Here is an 18,365-nt window from a genome sequence, read left to right as displayed (position 1 = left end):
TCAAAATCTACCGCAAAAACATTTATGAATGATTACAGTAACAAAGAGATGTTAGTTACTTTATTGTTTTGAGAGAATATAGCATTTCCAACAGAAAAAATTCATTGATTTGGGACAAAGTGAGACAGATAAAACAATCTTGAGAGCTAATAATATATCTGCTTTCTGATATGTACATTTGAGATATACACCTCTGATAACCGAGGGAGAGAGTCCTTAGTTTCCAGTGTGTTTCCCCATGGCTGATCTGTATTCAGGTGAGTTATTGGAAGATGAAGCAGCTAACCAGTTCCTTGAAGCTACAAGAGAGCCTGCATCAATCAGAACAGAAGAATGATTGCTGATCCCCATCGTATATGGTGAGAACTCTGGCAAAGGAAAGTTCTTGTTTAAGTATAGGACAACTTGCTCCATTGTAGGTCTGGATTCTGGCACGGTATTCGAGCAGAGCAAACCGAGTTTCATAACCATCTCGACTTCCTCGGATAAGAACTTTTCATGCAATAATCTGGGGTCTATTGACTTATAGTATATAGTTAATTATATGGTGTATTAACATAGTAGAGTCTCCTTTAGCTCTTACTATCTTTATACACTTGTATAGGGTATAAATACCCCTTGTATGATACACTTGTAGATTAATGAGAAAATATCCTTTCATCAAAGTTAATAGGGTCGATAGCATCAAGCAAAGACTCCCTTTTCCAACACTCACAAACCCATTCCATTAGAATTCGTTTCTCAAGTTGCAACTGTGGCTCCACAGGTCTCCTTCCACATGTTACTTCAACCATGAAAACACCAAAGGCATACACATCAGTTCTAGTGGAAGCTCCCATATGAAGTATCTCTCGAGCCATGTACCCGATAGTCCCAACGGCGCATGTTGAGTCTGAGATGCCTACATGATCATGAAAACTAGCCATACCAAAATCTCCTAACCTCCCATTGAACTCAGAATCCAACATAATGTTAGAAGCTTTGATATCTCGGTGCACCTGTATGCAGGTAACAAAGAGCAGATGCAATACCCTTAATAATCACAAGTCTTTGTGGCCAAGAAAGTACTGGTTTCTGGTCATCGAACAAATGCTCGTCGAGACTACCATTGGTCATGTAATCGGAGACAAGAAGAAACTCATGCTTTCTCCTGCAGTATCCAAGAAGTGGAACAAGATTCCTGTGTTTCAGACATCTCATGCTCACCACTTCTGCCACAAATTGCTTCACACCTTGATCACCATTATGTGTCATTCTCTTCACAGCTATTTCTCTGCTTAAAACGAGACTTCCTCTGTAGACTTCTCCAAAACCTCCTTTACCAAGAAATCCATCCTTGTTAAACCCTTTTGTTGCCTCGTACAAGGATTTGTAAGAGAATCGATGTGGACCAAATTCCTTTTCCCATGCTTCGGATACTTCTGCATACTTGCATTTCTTGAACAAGTACATTCCAAAAAGGGTAGACAAGCCCATGATAGCAAGAAAACCAAGCAGGACAATAAACAGTGGAGGTATGTTCTTATGTTCAGCTCTAGGATGAGGAACTTGAGGCAGTCTTGAGATGTCAAGTCGCTGCAGTGATCCTCTTCTTGTGCTAAAACTCCAAGAAAGAACATACTGATAACTAAGAGCTGTCCCTGTTGTTGCAGAGAACCCAACAAAAAGTCTTCTGTTGGGGAAAATTTCTGAAAGATTGATGTGATGTGACAAAAGTGGCCGACTTGGCTTCTGGACTTCACAAGGAGCCATCGTCACATTGAGCATATTGTCTTCATAATCAACCCAAACCTGTATTGGTTTTCCACTCAAGAGGTTTATGCTTTCGTTCCTGCACTTTATGTCGGAATAGTAAGATGCTGAAGCTATTCCAACCGACAGAGGACTGTTCACATCAATCCCCACATGGTTGTGGTCGATATCTTCAAAATCTGGATTCCAAATAGTGTCAAGCTCAACAGCAAGGACATGAGAAGAAGGAGATCCATTTTTTGACACGTTGAATATCCCCAAGTATCTAGTTGACTCTGCATGCGAGAAATCCATAGAAGGATATACTACAAAGGCCATGCCATGACCGCCTTCAACTCCTGGCTGAGGCACCAGAGCGCAAACGAAGTGTGTTGAGAAGGAACTGAGACCAATTGATTCCTTGTAGAAAACATGAGCCATTTGATGATTTAAAGCATTTGTAAGGTGCAATAATCCATTGGGAAGTACTGTCGCAGATCCATCAAGATAAAGATTTTCTTGGCCACCAAAAGTTTCATAGACAAACCTTGTCTCTTGCTGACTTGACACTTTAATGAAATAAAAAGAAGAGATCATCAGCAGGATCTGAAACAATCCACGAGTCATTTCTGATGATGAATCGAAGAGTCTGGATCTGAAACGGTACAACATAACCTCACAAGCTGAACTAAAAGGAAACAAAGAAGGATGTTTACGTGTTAGTAATCCAAAAGTTTAAAAGTATTGTTTGTTTATCCAAGGGAACAATAGCACCAGATGCAGTCTGCCGTTTTTTTCCTTTACAAGCTGGACTCTACTAATGTTATTGTATTAGATAAATTAACAATCAAGCTTCATTTGAAACAATATTTTAACATAATTTAACCAAGTTGCGCAAAAACCAAAAGGTGACTCAATGAAACTAAGCAATGCTGCATGTGGTATTGTGGTGTACTTACAAGCGGTAATAACGGGTCAAACAAATTAAACAGTAGCTTATGCCTTGGACTAGATGCTCACTAACTTTCATTAGATTTACTCCTACTTCTTCGACTTGAAGTTATCTTAGGCTTTGACCAGAAAAAACCATTAAGATCTGTACTTTAATTCTTTAAATATTTCTTGGCCCTTCCCGATGCGAAACAAAAAGCCATGTTTTATTTCCAATAAAAGTATGAGCCAGACTAAAAGGTTCAAGGCTAATAAAGCTTCAGCAAAGTTAAGACAGCTATGAATGGTCTCTAGATAACGAATATAGTTTAAAGGTTTGTTTCTCACCACATTAATAAACCTAAATCTTCAGGTGAAAACACAGTCATCTCGGAAACAGATCAAAACCATCTAGGAGAAAACCCATCAATGTAAAATGAAACTCAGATAATAAGACTATTGTTCAAATAAGTGCACCTTGTGTAGTTTGAACATTTGCTGAATAACATGTCACAACGTTCCTTGATTCTGTTGCCTTCTCCAGTTACTTCAGGCCAATAAATTTCTAAGGACACTGAACAGAGACTTAAGAGGGTCAGTGATATGACCAATTTATTTTAGTAGGGTGAATCATACGAATAGAGAGGAACAAATTTAGGCGGTGGTTTTGGAGAAATGACCTGACTTCCTTCATCGTCACAAAATTTCTCAAGCAGGACAAAACAGAGAGCACGAGCTTGAGGGAGAAAGAGAGGTTTACATGCTTGAAAAGGAACTACTGAATCGCATTGTAATCACTTCAGTCAGTTAAGATCCATTTGGTTCTGTTAAATTAGTTCTGTTCATTTGTTGTATACTTGTTTTGGATCCAGTCAGTTTCGTTTATCTGTATTGACACAGTTCCAGTCATATATAGTAACATATTGAGGACTAGTACTAAATGAGGATTTGGTAACAGAGAGAGGACTACAGGTTATAATATATGTGAACTATATAATCATTAATCAAAAAAGTATTTCCAAGGAACAAACTGAATTTGTTGGGACAAGTGATACAGACAAAACAATATTGAGAGCTAATGAGATCTGCTTGTTGATATGTACATCAGGAATTACCTCACACTGTCGATGCTGGAATGATTGGACTCGTGATCTTCTGCAGGCAATGTTACCGTTTTGACAGCGGGTGAGATATTCTTAGGCTTCTCTGGTGCAACTATGTGAAGAGAGTTCGTAGTGTCTAATGTCTGTCCCCATGGCTGATCAGTTGACTGACAAGCATAAGGTGAGTGGTTTGTTGAGGAAGAAGACACTGAGGGGACTGACCAATTCCATGACGCGGAAGAGACCACAAGCGAGGATGCATCAACCAGAACTGGAGCAAATGTGCCAATCCCCAAAGTATATGGTGAGAACTCTGGCAAAGGTAGGTTTTTGTTGAGGTAAAGAACCACTTGTTCCATTGTAGGTCTGGATTCTGGCACTATATTTGAACAAAGCAGACCGAGTTTCATAACCATCTCGACTTCCTCGGCTATGAATTCACCTCCCAATCTCGAGTCGGTAGCATCAAGCAAAGAATCCTTTTTCCAGCACTCACAAACCCATTTGATCATATGTCGTTTCTCAACTTCCAACTGCGGTTCCACTGGTCTCCTCCCACAAGTTACTTCAAGCATGAAAACACCAAATGCATAAACATCAGTTCCAGTAGAAGCTCCCATTGTGATTAGCTCTGGCGCCATGTACCCTACAGTACCCACGGCTGCAGTTGTAGCTGCATTGCCTCCATGCTCATGAAACCTGGCCATGCCAAAATCCCCTAACCTTCCATTGAACTCCGTGTCTAACATAATGTTGGAAGCTTTGATATCTCGGTGCAGAACAACTTGGTCAGCACCTGTATGCAAGTACCAGAGAGCAGAAGCGATACCCTTAACAACCACGAATCTTTTTGACCAAGAAAGAACCGGTTTCTGATCATCAAACAAATGCTCGTCAAGACTACCGTTTGGCATATACTCTGAGACAAGAAGAAGTTCTCGTTTTCTTCTGCAATACCCAAAAAGTGGTACAAGATTCCTGTGTTTCAAACATCTCATACTCACGACCTCAGCCACAAATTGCTTCACACCTTCATCACCATTATGGGAAACTCTCTTCACTGCTATTTCTCTGCCTTTTGGGAGATTTCCTCTATAAACTTCTCCAAAACCTCCTTTTCCGAGAAATTCATCTTTGCTGAACCCCTTAGTTGCTTTGAACAAGGACCTGTAAGAAAACCGATGTGCATCAAACTCCTTTTCCCATGTTTCAGATACTTCTGAATACTTCCTTCTCCTGCGGTAATAAAGTCCTGCAAGAACAGCCAACACCACAACAGCCAGACAAACGGGCAGGATAATAACCAGTGTAGATAGTTTCTTATGCGGATGAGGAACTTTGGGAAGTTTTGAGATATCAAGTCCCTGCAATGATCCTCTTCTTGTGCTAAAACTCCACCAAAGAATATATTGATCACTGATCGCTGTCCCTGTTGATGCAGAGAACCCAACAAACAGTCTTGATCTATTCGGAAAAAAATTTGAAAGGTTGATGGAGTGTGACAAAAGAGGTCAACTTGGCTTCTGGACTTTAAGAGGAGCAATTGAAACATTGAGCATAGTGCCTTCATAATCCACCCATACCTGTATAGGCTTTCCACTTAAAAGGTCTACTCTTTCCTGACTCCCTTTCATGTCGGAATAGTAAGATGCCGAAGCTATTGCTACAGATATAGGACTGTTGACATCAATCCCCACATGATTGTGGTCGATATCTTTGAAATCTGGATTCCAAATAGTGTCAAGCTCAACAGCAAGAACGTGATTAGAGGAAGATCCACTTGTTGAAGCATTGAAAATCCCCAAGTATCTAGTTGACTCTGCGTGAGTGAAATCCATAGAAGGAGATAACACAAAGGCAATACCATGGCCACCTTCAACACGTGGCTTAGGCACCAGAGCACACACAAAGTGTGTTGAGAAAGAGAGTGGTCCGGATGAGCTGAACTCAAGTGGTTTCTTGTGGAAAGCATGACCCATCTGATGCTCCGAAGCGTTCGTCAAATGCAATATTCCACTGGGAAGTACTGTAGCGGATTTATCAATGTAAAGATTTTCTTGGTCGAGGAAGCTTTCATAGACAAACCTTGTCTCTTGTTGACTTGATAGTGAAATCAGATGAAGAGAAGAGATGATCAAGATCTGAAGCAACCAACGAGCCATCCCAGATGATGAAGCAGAGAGTCTGGATCTGATGTGCATCTCATAACCTCGAAGCAAGCTGAAGAATAAAAGAAAATGAAACAAACTAAAGTATGTGAGCTTCTGTTTTAGTGATCCAAAGCCTATCAAAAACTTTCTAATATTTCTTTAATCAAGGGAATCACCTTGGCTTTACAAACTGTACTCCACTAAAACGATATTTATTGTAAAGTTAAATTAAAAAAGCTTCACGTGATTTTCAAAATATGCTTCAGACAATATTTTAACTTATATGATCTCAACGCAGCTGCTCCATGGGGGTACCAAGAAACAATAAAAATACGTGTGACAAACATTTATGAATTGTCTAGTTGTAGATCGCGAACCAACTTGCATTGGATTCTTCTTCTAAATTCTAATTAAAGCTGTCTTCTAAGGAAGTAGACAAAAGTATATAATAATAGAAAAATACATATTTTAAACATGCCCCTTTATCTTTCATACGCAGATTGTAATGATATCAACACAATTATGAGCCACAGACCAAAGGGAAGAAGCCTAGAAAAGCTTGTCCTATACATAACAACTATGAATTTTCTTTAAATGATGAATATGATGACAAGGGATAGAAACTATAGCTAGGTCCTACCTTGCTAACCTAATCCCTTTACGACTTCCTAATTCAGCTCTTCAAGTGCAGGAGAATACACCCCACATGAACAAAAGTTTCAAACACTGAAGCTAAGATTGAAAGAAAAGAAAATAGATTGAAAGCTACTCAGAATCCGCAAATGACAGAAGGAACTGCCTAGAGCATCTTCTTTTACTGTTTGTTCTATGTCACAGTAGTAACCACACCAAGAGCAGCGTAATATTATATTGAAAATTACTAGTTCTCTTAGAGAACCTAAATTCCGCAGAGTGGCGATACTTATAAACTTAATTACTAGCTACACCTACATAAGCAAGCAGCTCTCTTTTGGTGGCAGCAGTCAGTCAGCAGAAAATGGTATCTTGGTGAAAAGCCATTAGTGTAAAGTGAAAATCAGATAAGAGATCAGTGGTCAAGTACCTCTAGTCCACCTTGTATAGCTTTGAACATTTTTTCTGGATAACTGCTAGCTAACGAACACAGATTCCAACAATCAGCACCACTTCTTCCATGAAGTCTCTCACATTTGGCACACCATTTGTGCAAAGCAATCTTAGTTTCAGAGCCATCTCGACTTCCTCAGCTGAGAACATTCAAACAGGTTTCTTCCCAAGGTTAGTTCAATCACAAAGGCACCAAAAGTCATACATGTCGGTTGCTCAACAAGATACCATTTTTTAACAAGCTCTTAGGTGAGCCAACAACAAGCCATTAAGAAATATGAAAATTAACAATCCATTAAGAAATATTATGTCAAACACGTCAGTATAAAGGTATGATTGGCCAAAGTTATAAACCCTAGCCTATTCTTGTTAACATTAGAAGAACACATGAGATCATCGAGATTAGATGTAAATATTTGACCTGAATCTGACTGAAACATAGAGCCTGTTTGTTGTGAATCTATTCCGACTTTACACATTTAGTAGGTAAGAAATGCTCAAAAACCAGTAAAATTCCGGGAATCATGTTTAACCATCAAATGTCAAGTAGATGAAAGTAAAACTAACCTTGTCCAAAGTCCCCCAATCGAGGCTTCTTTCTTGTCATGGTTCTGAAAATTCCGCGAAAAAACTCAGGTAATCGTAGAGAAAAGTTTGAAAAGGCTAAAGCTTTACTTAGACACTGAAGTTAAAAAATTGACAACTTCTCAGAGAGGCAGAGACAAAATTGATTCTGTACCAAGAGTGAAATTAAGGGTCTTTTACTACCTTTTTGTCATGGTTCTAAGAGATCCGCTCAATTCAGTAGAAAAAAAAGAAAAAACGAAGCATCAGTGTTACAAGCCCGAAACGAGTACGTGTCTAGACCAGACGAAGAAGACAGGTGATGTGAGAGATAACAAAAGCGACATTGGACGAAGAGACGTTTTGGGATGAAGCAGTGAAACAACCGGAGATGATTGAGAGGTGTTTTTTTCTTCTAAAAGAAAACTGAAATTGGAGAAAGACAAATCTCCGTCTTGTAAATTAGAGAATTAGTAGGGGTATATTCATAAATTAAATATTACATTTCTACAGCAACCATTTTCAGTTTTTTCACTATATTGACTGCAAACTTTTAAAATAGTACCCAAAATAAAAAAATAATAATAAAAAAAAAAAAGAGAATTGTTGACAGTGGGATTTGAACCCACGCCCTTTCGGACCAGAACCTTAATCTGGCGCCTTAGACCAACTCGGCCATATCAACATTTGTGCACAACGAACACCTTCAACCTTCAAAGAGACTTCCTTCATCGTCCAACTCCGTTCTGGATCGAATGAGTAATAAAATCTGTCGTCGGAGAACTGTTCCCTCCTACCAAAACCGGAGTAAGCATCCCGATTCCCGGTGAATCCGGTGAGAACTCCGGCAACGAAACTTGTCCGTCAAGGAACTGCACAACTTCTCTCATGTCAGGTCTCGATTCCGGTACAAGATTCGTACACATCAACCCTAATTTCAGTACCATCTCGATTTGAGACCTAAACTCTCCACTCAATTTACGATCTCGAGCATCCACTAAAGCTTTGTTTCTCCAGCAATCACAAACCCATTTCACAAGAATCTGTTTCTCAATCGTCATATTAGGTTCTACAGGTCTTCTCCCACAAGCTACTTCGAGTATCAATGCACCAAATGCATATACATCTGTTTTAGTTGAAGCTCCCATTGTAGTTAGCTCAGGTGCCATGTAACCTACAGTTCCCACAGCTCCTGTTGTGATTGGATTAGCTCCATGGTCATGAAACCTAGCCATACCAAAATCTCCTAACTTTCCAGTGAAATCTATGTCTAACATTACATTAGAAGCTTTGATATCTCTGTGTAGAACAACTTATGTAGCTTCTGTGTGTAAGTATTGAAGAGCTGAAGCTATGCCTCTTAGAATCATAAGCCTTTTGAACCAAGGAAGTGATGGTTCTCTGTTATGAAACAAGAACTGGTCAAGACTTCCGTTAGGCATGTATTTGGATACGAGAAGAAACTGGCCTTTTCTCCTGCAGTACCCTAACAGTGGAACCAAGTTCCTGTGATCCAAACAACCCATGCTTGCGATTTCAGCTACGAATTGCTTCATCCCACGTTCTCCATCATGGGAGAATCTTTTCACGGCTATGTCTCCATCACCAGGTAGAGTTCCTTTGTAGACTTCTCCGAACCCTCCTTTACCGAGGAAACCATCTTTGTGGAACCCTTTTGTTGCTTTGTACATGGATCTGTAAGAGTATCGGTGTGGACCATACTCTTTCTCCCATTCCTCTCTTACTTCTGCGTACTTGTTTCTCCTGTATAGATAAGCTCCTACGAGAAGTGTCAAGAGTATGATTACAAGTAGAATCAACAGAAGAATCAGCAGTAGAGGAGGTTTCTTCTTAGGATGAGGAACTTTGGGAAGTTTTGAGATGTCTAGCTGTAATAACGCCTTGCTTCTGCTGAAACTCCAACCGAGTATGTAATGGTTATTTGCCAACTGTCCTGTTGCTGCAGAGAATCCGACAAACATTCTATCCTGTATAACTTCTGAAAGATTCATGGATCTTGATAAAAGACTCTGACTTGGCTTCTGAATCCCAAGTGGCGCCAGTGAAACGTTTAGTACAGTTCCATCAAAGTCCACCCAGACCTGGATGGAATCTCCACTCAGTAGATTTATGCTTTTGTTCAGACCTTTGTCTGAAACGTAAGATGCCGGAGAAGACTCGACAGAGGTCAGGCTGTTAACATCGATGCCAACATGATTGTTATTGATGTCATCGAACTCTGCACTTTGAACAGTATCAAGCTCAACAGCAAAGATATGAGATGAGGGAGATCTGTTGGTTGTGGTGTTGAAAAGACCCAAATACTGAGTTGCATCTGCGTTTGAAAGATCCATGGAAGGAGATAGAAAGAAAGCGATCCCATTTCCTCCAGTAACTCCTGGTTTACGCACCATTGCACACACGAAATGCGTTGAGAAAGAGAGAGATTCAGATGAACTGAACACCAAGGGCTGCCTGAAGAAAGCATGGCCCATTTTCTGCTCTGAAGTGTCAGTCAGCCGCAAAAGTCCACCGGGAAGGATTTGAGCAACCCCATCAACATGAAGATCTCCCTGGCGAAAACCGTTGAAGATAAACCCAGTTTCTTGTTGACTTGACAGGTGAATCAGAAGAAGAAAGGAGATCACCATCCAGATCAGATCCAATCCTGGATCCATTTTCAATGCAGCAAAGTCTTGTCTCTGAGTCAATGGTATGGCAAATAACTATCCTCTCCATCTGCAAAACAAGGTCAGATTATTACTCCACAACAAGAACAAGCTGCATTTTACAAACCCAAGAGAATTGGTAAGAGTTCACTTCAACAATATGATGGCTGTCACAGTTTGGTCTTCCTTGTTAAAAGAATACACAAATTCCACATAACAGAAATTTCCTTGTAATTTAACAGTATTCAAAAGCAAGCTTCTCACTAATTGCAGTACTAAGTCCTACTTGTCTTAAACAATATAGAATGTTGAACTGTCACTATCTCTGAGTATTTCAACTCTTATAGAAGTCGAGAACCTACTCAAATGGGCTGAAACATGCATCTCCTAGGATGTCTGATTTGCGGGAAAAAAAAATTGCAGGTACTCGAGATCTAGCATGAACAAGGTTAGCTGAAGACACTGTTGTGTCTGTCAGATTTCCAAAATAATCTAACACTTTAAGAAATAATTTCATAACCAGATTATATATTAGCTTCCTCATCACAGTACACTAGATCACTGGTTGACTCAAAGGGGGGGGTAAACAACATGCTTTACAAATGTTTAGTAAAGTAATTGCAAGAATTGACACTAAATATCAGTCTTTATTAATCACTCTACAAGCCAAGCTTGATGGAGGATATCAAGAATGAACATGGTGTGTGTATATATACATCTGTAAAACAAAATCGGGTGAAAATCAGTCAATATCAAGAGGCCAAGAAGAAACAAGTTGTTAGAAACTTTCATCGTCCACTCCCGTACAGAACTGAGTGAGTAATAAACATAGAGTTGTTGGAGGAGGAAGACGAAAATGATAGTGAAGGGATCACGAGCGGTGATGGTGAAAGTGCCATTGGAGTGAGAACTCCAATCCCTGGAGAATTGGGCCAAAACTCGGGCAAAGCTAGGTTTCCGTTTAAGTATTGCACCACTTGTTCCATGGCCGGTCTTGAATCTGGAGCAAGGTTTGCACATAGCAAACCGAGTTTTAGAACCTTCTCGACTTCCTGGGATGAGAATTCTGTCAACCTTGGATCTCTAGCATCAATCAAAGAAGACCTTTTCCAGCATTCACCAACCCATTTGATCAGAAAACGCTTTGCAGCAGGCAATCCAGGTTCCACAGGTCTCCTCCCACAGGTTACTTCAAGCAAGAAAACACCAAACGCATACACATCAGTTCCAGTGGATGCTCCCATTGTTGTAAGCTCAGGTGCCATGTAACCAACAGTTCCCACTGCAGCTGTTGTGCTTGGATCAGCCCCTCTGTCATATAACCTGGACATACCAAAATCTCCCAACCTTCCATTGAACTCTGCGTCCAACATAACATTTGCAGCTTTGATATCTCTGTGTATAACAACTTGGTCAGCTTCGGTATGTAAGTAACTAAGAGCTGATGCGATGTCTTTGAGTATCATAAGTCTTCTCCACCAGGGGAGAGACGTTCTATCATGATCAAACAAGTAATGGTCAAGACTACCATTTGGCATGTACTCAGACACCAGTAATAACTCATGTTTTCTCCTGCAATACCCAAGAAGTGGAACCAAGCTTCGGTGTTTTAAACTCCTCATGCTCACGATCTCAGCAACAAATTGCTTCATACCGTGCTCACCATCATGTGATACTCGCTTCACAGCTACTTCTCTCAGCTCTCTGCTCCGAGATAGAGTGCCTTTGTAGACTTCACCAAAACCTCCCCTCCCAAGAAATTCATTCCGATTGAACCCTTTTGTTGCTTTGTATAGAGATTTGTAGGAATACCTGAGTGGACCATACTCCTTTTCCCATTCCTCTCTTACTTCAGAGTACAAGTTTCTCCTATACAAATAAGCTGCAACAAGAATCCCCAAAACTAAGAAAGCTATTAAACCAAGCAGAACACTGAGCGCAAGAGATGGAGAGTTCTTTTTAGTGTTAGTGTGAGGAATCTTGGGAAGTTTTGACATGTCAATGTCGAGCAGAGACGCCATGCTTTTGCTGAAACTCCACCCGAGTACGTACTGGAAACTCATGCTTGACCCGGTTGAACCAGAAAACCCGACAAACATTCTTCTACTTTGCAAAACATCAGTAAGGTTGATGGATGTGTTTGACAAAAGAGGTTGGCTTGGTTTCTTGTTTTTAAGAGGAGCCAATGAAACGTTCAGTGTTGTTCCTTGATAGTCCACCCAAACCTGGATAGGATCACCACTCAAGAGATTTATGTCTACCTTCTTCCCTTCTTTGTCTGAAAAATAAGAAGCGTTGGCAGATGTCACAGACACAGCGCTGTTCACATCAATCCCAACATGATTATCGCTGATGTCTTTCACATCTGAAGCAATAGAAGTATCAAGCTCTACAGCCAACACACGTGTGGAAGTAGATCCACTTCTGTTGAAAATCCCGAAGTATCGAGTTGCCTCTGCGCCTTTAAAACCAGTGGAATCAGACAGAAAAAAAGTTATGCCATGGCCACTCGGATCACCTGCAGGGAGCAGTGCACACACAAAATGTGTCGAGAAGGAGACTGATTCAGATGATTTGAACTCAATCGGCTTCTTGAAGAAAACATGAGCTATTTGAGAACCCGTTGCATTTGTCAGTTGCAGGATACCACCACCACGGGGAATGATTCTTGCACTACCGTCAAGGTGAAGATGGTCATCAGCTTGACCAAAGTTGTTGTAAAAAAACGTCGTCTCTTGTTGAAATGATGGAGAAACACAAAATATCACCCAGATGATTCCCAGAAGCAATCCTCGAATCATTGGAAATGACACTAACAGAGAGAGTTATCGTTTCGCTTTTGCTTTTGTTTACTTCTCTCTGCTCCAATTACATAACAATTATCTCTTTCTCTTTGGTTTGTACACCCATTGAATACGACTTCAGAGTCAAATATTACGACTGCTTTTGGTATTTGGAATCTTTAATGGTATATAACCATTTCCCTTAGTAAGACTTTTGAACACCTGTCAAAGTCGAAGACAGCAAAAATATATTCCATTAGACACAAAAGAAAAGCGGTAAAAAAGATTAGTCTTTAGTACAATTATTTAAAGAGGAAAATGTCAAAAGGCTCACTGATCATTGAAAAGAAGAGGGCGACGGTGCAAAACAAATCTATTGATAAAAACAAGTAATCCAGTTGGCAGAACCACTGGATCATTTGGACATGACTTCAAAGTTTTTTTTTGTCAAATCATTAAATTAACGGATAAGAATTCTATCGTGTTTCACGGTATAAATTAAAATATGGGGCTCAAAATACTCATTGACATTAGGATAATATAGGATACTATAAGGTAGATAACTTTTTTAATACAGTAATGCATATTATTACATTGTGTCAAAGGTCAACTTCATTGAATACTGACAATTTCAATCTTACCTTTAACAAACTCAAGAGTCTCATATCCACACGCTTTACGGGAAGTTTCCACCTATATTTCCTAAGATTTCATGGCTATTCCAAATATTCTGCAGGCAGACAAATGATGATATTATTAGATCCTCATATCAAATCATAACATTCCTAGGTTCAATGGCCAAGCATTTGTAAATAAGATGCACCAATAAAGTTTTGTATTAAATTTCCTTGTAGTCTAACATGTTTGAAGAGTATGTACATCACTTTCAGTTCCAATTCATATAATAAATTGAAGGGTCGCCGTCTAAATAACATCAGTAACCTTACCTTTTCATTGGATGGAAAAAAAAAACACATTTCCTACTTGCACCGCTTGCTTGTATTCAAGTTTGCACATTGACAAATCAGTCTCTTTCTGTCTTGTTCTGCAGCGCCTAGCTCACAACCAAATCCACAAGAAAACAACTCCTATGAATATCAGTTTCATCATTATCCTATAACTTTTTTTTTTTTGTCAAATTAAAAATTGTATAAGGAAGGAACAATATCATAACCATATTACAGTCACAGAACAATATAAATGTGACGGCAAATTTCTGCAATATGACAATATACTAAGAAATGACGAACCTTCCTTCAGGCTATTTCGTAGAAAGCTCAAGCAACAAGTCAAAGCACATTTAATCTCCGCCTCAGCTTCTTGACTACGAGACGTTTGCATTGCTGCTGCAAATCCCAACAGATGGGGACTTCAAACAGTGGATTTATTTGAGCTAATTTAGAAAAAGCGGGATTGTTGAATCTATCGTCACCGGGAGTGAAAAAAAGACGGCGAGTGATATCTCCGGCTGGGAGATTCGGAGACGGTGATGACAACTGAGAAGAAGAAAAAAAGTATTTGCCTTAAGGGTAATTTGGGTGGGTGGGCGATGTAAACTGGGTTTTATCCGGCCCGATATCGGCCCATTCGTAATGGGCTACTAAATACAGTGATAACATATTTGTAATGTTTTTGTTTTGTTTTTTGGCAAACTGATAACATATTTGTAATTAAGTAATGTTTAAATACACTAATTTCGTCGATGAGTTAGGCATAATCATTGTTCAAGAAAGCGCTAGGCGGTATCTGGGCGGTGACCCAACGCCTAGCGCCTAGAACGTTTAGTCGGGGCCTAGACAGTTTTTAAGCGGTTTAGGCGTTTACAACATAAAACATTATATATATAATTATATTAAAATATATACTATAAAAATAAAAAATTTATAAATTATAAACAACGGTAAGAAAAATACATTTATTTAAGTTATATTAACAACATATAAATGTTTATAATTACGTATATAGATATAAAACATAATAATTTAATTATATGTAATTTAAAAATCAAAAATAAATATTAAAATAAAATGTATGTAATTTTAAGCGGGTTAGGCAGTCATCTACGCGCATAATAAACCCCGAGAACCAGTTAGAAATTTTTTGGAGTCTATCATTGAAATTATAATATATTTTGCTCAAATTTGATGAAATGATCTTTGTTCCCGTAAGGTGGTACAGCGTGTAATTCAGTTCGCTATCAAATCTCATTGAAGGGAAACAAAAAGATGAGCAAGTCAACAAACAACTTACGAAAAAGACGTAAAACGAAAACATTGCCCTAACTTTAAACCCAAGTTGTCTACAAATTCAAAGATTACCCAAACTCATACATCCGTCATACAGCACAAAAAGTCATAAAAGCATGAACCTCAAAAAAAGATTAAAGAGAGAGAGAGAGCATAGGAAAGAGTTTGGACGTGGAAAATACAAAAGCAAAAGATACCAACTTTGGTGCCAAACCAAATCTCAGAAATGAGGATAGTCAGGATGGAAAGGGTTCGTGTAGTCCTCCAGTTCATAGCCGTCTGAGTCGTACATTGTTGTGTACCTTCCATACTTTCCAAAGTATTCGTCATCTTCATCTGCATTAGCACAGAGTGCTTCCAGATGATTACGGGTATAGTATTCCCCAAACTCATTTGCAGGAGCATTATCATCTGAATCATCATCATCCGACTGGTACAATTGGCGACGACTCTTGGGAGACAGCATATCGGGGGTAAAGATCACACCTACAGGATTCACCAGAGAGTGCTTTTAGTATGAATGAAGTATATGAGATTCAAGGGTTTTAGAGAGATTTGGAAGGACACATTACCATCTGGCAAGTCAAAGAAGGGGTCGAAGGGCTCTTCAGGCTTAGGATCATTCATTGCGTGCCCAAAATGAAGGAGGAAGTCATCATAGTCGTAATCATCCTCATCATCATCATCCTCATCCTCGTCATCATCATCAAAGTAGTTGTTAGAAGCCAGATTGGCACGCACTGGATCTTGACGTGTGATGACATCATCAAAGTAGTTGTTAGGAGCCACATTGGCACGCACTGGATCTTGACGTGTGATGACATCATCAAAGTAGTTGTTAGGAGCCACATTGGCACGCACTGGATCTTGACGTGTGATGATCTTCATCCCAGGTTGGACAGCGTTTTACACAAGTCTCCGTTTTCTTGTTCCATCCACCTCCACAATTGTAACAAAACTCATGCCCACATCTAACGAAAATACCAAAGGGAATGTCGAATAGTTAAACACAGAAAGATTGCAATCTGTCTTATTGATAAAAGGTTTTAAGAGGATCAAATGTGTAGAGAAATCGATAGATACCTGCAAGTTATGTGATTGCACCCTTGTGTCAGTTCAATCATGTGTTGGCACTTGCCACATTGGCGCCACATCTTATTATTAGCAAGAGACTTTAGCTTCACATCATCTGCTGGAGGGTTAGGATGCAATTTCTTATACTCGGTGCAGGATAGATTTCCATGCCACGGAACTTTACAGTCTACACAGAAGAGGCCACGACATTCGACACATCTCCTAACTCCAGATTTGGGATAAACAGACAGTAAGCTCTTGGCAGTTTCAGCAATCTTGGTTTTGGACATCAAAGCCGAGCACCTCGGGAAAGGGCAGTAAACCCTCTCTGTGACAGGTACTGCATTCTCTTTGATTCTTTGTTGCCACATTTGACTCAGTTTTGGAGTCAGAAGCTTGCCACAGGCATCGATAACCAGCTCAGTCTTGCAGCCATCGTGAGGACATTTCGGAACCAATCCGTGAAGCAGCTTCACCTCTACATGTTGTTTCACACATTGAAAGCAAAAGCGGTGACGGCATTTGTCAACAGAAAACATGCGCTCAGCATAGATGTCGTTGAAACAGATAGCACACTCCTCTTTCCTAGTTGCTTTTGCTTGGCGAGGATCTTCATGAGGAGTGACCTTAGCAAGTATTGATTCCCTTGCAAGCTTATAAGCAAATTTCACATCATTTCCAGCCACCAGAACAGGCTGACTAGATAAAAAGTCTCCCATGATGGTTTGTAGATCATTCAACAACAGCGAAATCTTCTTTTGCTTAGCCACATACTTTCCCCTAACCTACATTCAAGTAAAACACAATCTTATGAAACATAATGACAGGAATAGCCAGAATACAAACTAAACCATCTCAAAAAAAAAACAAAAGCATAGAACCTCAGAAGTTACAATCTACCGTCTCATAAACTAGTAAAGACTAACGCAGTCACATCTTTACAATGCAAACCAAAGACAAAGACACACACACATTATCATACTCTTAACCGTGAATACTCTTTTCCTTTCTACTCATCCTAGTTTCCAGATGAGAACTCCCAACACAAAGACACACACACACACACACATTCACTAGTATTTTAGATTTCAGAACAGAGGAATCAGCAACAACAACAAACAAAACATATATTTCAATCCGGATTCAACAACTTACGTATTGGAAAATAGGAAAAGAATCACAACAAAAAGCGATATGTTTGATCCCCAACTTCGAAGCTTCGGTAAGTCCTCGAATCAATGCCTTGAGCTCTGCTCCCTGACGACTCACACCATGGCCAATCAATGGTCCCTTCATCTCGAACAACAAATTATCCCTCTGGTCACAAATAGCAACCCCAAATCCAGCGAGTACGTCCGTTATCTTCCCCTTCCCGTTGTCTTCGCTAACCAAACCCTTAAAGTAAAGCCTATACAACACGTTCCCATCAAATCTTCCACCAGCAGCGTGAACCCTCGAACTACCCTTTCCGACCGATTGAACCGCCGACGAAGGTCTGATATTAGGGTTTCCGGAAGTGTTTCCCGAGTTGCCAACTATAGTGTTAGGGTTTCGTTCATCCGTACGTACAACACTGCTTTTTCCTTTAGAGTTCCCTTCGCCGACGGCTCTCCTGAAATCGAAACCGTAACCTCGACTTGTCTTAGCCGTCGTCGTCGGCTTCGGCTCGTCTTCAACGACGATAGCGATACCACACGTGGCAACAACCGGAGGCGGAGACGGTGGTCGTTGAGATCGGGAAGAGAGAGAAGCGGCGAGTGCTTCCTCCATCTGTAAACGGTAAGCGTACTCGGAATCGGAACCGCGAGACGAGAAAGCCATACTTTTTGCTTTTCTCTCTCTCTCTCTCTCTCTCTCTCTCTCTCGCAGCGATGAGTAGCAGCAAATCAACTGTTTTTACTCTCTCTCTGTGTTGTGGTGACGGATGGGTTTTTTTGTTTTGTTTTGCTTTACGTCCATCGTCTCTTTTTTTTTTTAATTATATATACAGAGAGAGACCCCTCACATCACATCACATCACACGTGTGTG

General features: G+C 40.0%; 1 protein-coding gene, 1 non-coding gene and 5 pseudogenes across 11 annotated transcripts; all 7 read right to left on the bottom strand.

Moving 5' to 3' along the window:
- Positions 1 to 493: 493 nt before the first annotated feature.
- LOC104762137 (putative L-type lectin-domain containing receptor kinase I.10 pseudogene) lies at positions 494 to 3,231 on the bottom strand (annotated as a pseudogene). The gene is made up of 2 exons (XR_015588822.1): positions 3,139 to 3,231; positions 494 to 2,414 (listed from the first exon to the last, which is right to left on the bottom strand). The product of XR_015588822.1 is annotated as a putative L-type lectin-domain containing receptor kinase I.10 pseudogene (transcript).
- Positions 3,232 to 3,642: 411 nt separating this feature from the next.
- LOC104762138 (L-type lectin-domain containing receptor kinase I.9 pseudogene) lies at positions 3,643 to 6,081 on the bottom strand (annotated as a pseudogene). Its single transcript, XR_015588818.1, has one exon. The product of XR_015588818.1 is annotated as an L-type lectin-domain containing receptor kinase I.9 pseudogene (transcript).
- A 1,945-nt stretch (positions 6,082 to 8,026) lies between these two features.
- Positions 8,027 to 8,841, bottom strand: LOC147923091 (L-type lectin-domain containing receptor kinase I.8 pseudogene; annotated as a pseudogene). The gene has a single exon (XR_015588824.1). The product of XR_015588824.1 is annotated as an L-type lectin-domain containing receptor kinase I.8 pseudogene (transcript).
- Positions 8,027 to 10,242, bottom strand: LOC104762136 (L-type lectin-domain containing receptor kinase I.8 pseudogene; annotated as a pseudogene). The gene has a single exon (XR_015588823.1). The product of XR_015588823.1 is annotated as an L-type lectin-domain containing receptor kinase I.8 pseudogene (transcript).
- TRNAL-AAG (transfer RNA leucine (anticodon AAG)) lies at positions 8,169 to 8,249 on the bottom strand. The gene has a single exon. It is a non-coding gene; the product is annotated as a tRNA-Leu (tRNA).
- Positions 10,243 to 10,860: 618 nt separating the features above from the next.
- Positions 10,861 to 14,547, bottom strand: LOC104762135 (L-type lectin-domain containing receptor kinase I.7 pseudogene; annotated as a pseudogene). Of its 3 annotated transcripts, none has more exons than XR_015588819.1 (4): positions 14,267 to 14,547; positions 13,964 to 14,070; positions 13,658 to 13,746; positions 10,861 to 13,238 (listed from the first exon to the last, which is right to left on the bottom strand). The product of XR_015588819.1 is annotated as an L-type lectin-domain containing receptor kinase I.7 pseudogene, transcript variant X1 (transcript). The 3 variants fall into 3 exon arrangements; XR_015588820.1 differs by having other exon boundaries at positions 13,964 to 14,061; positions 14,267 to 14,510; XR_015588821.1 differs by lacking the exon at positions 13,964 to 14,070 and having other exon boundaries at positions 14,267 to 14,507.
- A 729-nt stretch (positions 14,548 to 15,276) lies between these two features.
- Positions 15,277 to 18,287, bottom strand: LOC104763606 (zinc finger (C3HC4-type RING finger) family protein). 3 transcript variants are annotated; one of them, XM_087499174.1, is made up of 5 exons: positions 17,492 to 18,287; positions 16,346 to 17,121; positions 16,124 to 16,233; positions 15,835 to 16,068; positions 15,277 to 15,748 (listed from the first exon to the last, which is right to left on the bottom strand). In XM_087499174.1, the coding sequence occupies exons 1-5, from the start codon at positions 18,155 to 18,157 to the stop codon at positions 15,483 to 15,485; spliced, it is 2,052 nt and encodes a 683-aa protein (XP_087355300.1). In that variant the 5' UTR covers positions 18,158 to 18,287; the 3' UTR covers positions 15,277 to 15,482. The 3 variants fall into 3 exon arrangements, with proteins under 3 accessions (XP_087355300.1, XP_087355299.1, XP_087355298.1); XM_087499173.1 differs by having other exon boundaries at positions 15,835 to 16,016; positions 16,129 to 16,233; XM_087499172.1 differs by lacking the exon at positions 16,124 to 16,233 and having other exon boundaries at positions 15,835 to 15,955; positions 16,447 to 17,121; positions 17,492 to 18,281.
- Between the last annotated feature and the right edge of the window lie 78 nt (positions 18,288 to 18,365).

Source organism: Camelina sativa, chromosome 18 (genome assembly GCF_030686135.1).
Source record: "Camelina sativa cultivar CO46 ecotype springtype chromosome 18, ASM3068613v1".
Lineage (NCBI taxonomy): Eukaryota > Viridiplantae > Streptophyta > Magnoliopsida > Brassicales > Brassicaceae > Camelina > Camelina sativa.
Note: the sequence above shows the minus strand (reverse complement) of the source record. Positions and strands in the feature narration are given on the sequence as shown.

Bases quoted from the DNA above. Each gene is read 5' to 3' on its own strand.
- LOC104763606 (XM_087499174.1), bottom strand. From the start codon at position 18,157: ATGGCTTTCTCGTCTCGCGGTTCCGATTCCGAGTACGCTTACCGTTTA. The intron at 16,234-16,345 runs GTATCTATCGAT...TATTTTCGTTAG, and splicing joins TGCAATCACATAACTTGCAG to ATGTGGGCATGAGTTTTGTT. The intron at 16,069-16,123 runs GTGCGTGCCAAT...TCACACGTCAAG, and splicing joins TCATCACACGTCAAGATCCA to ATCCAGTGCGTGCCAATGTG.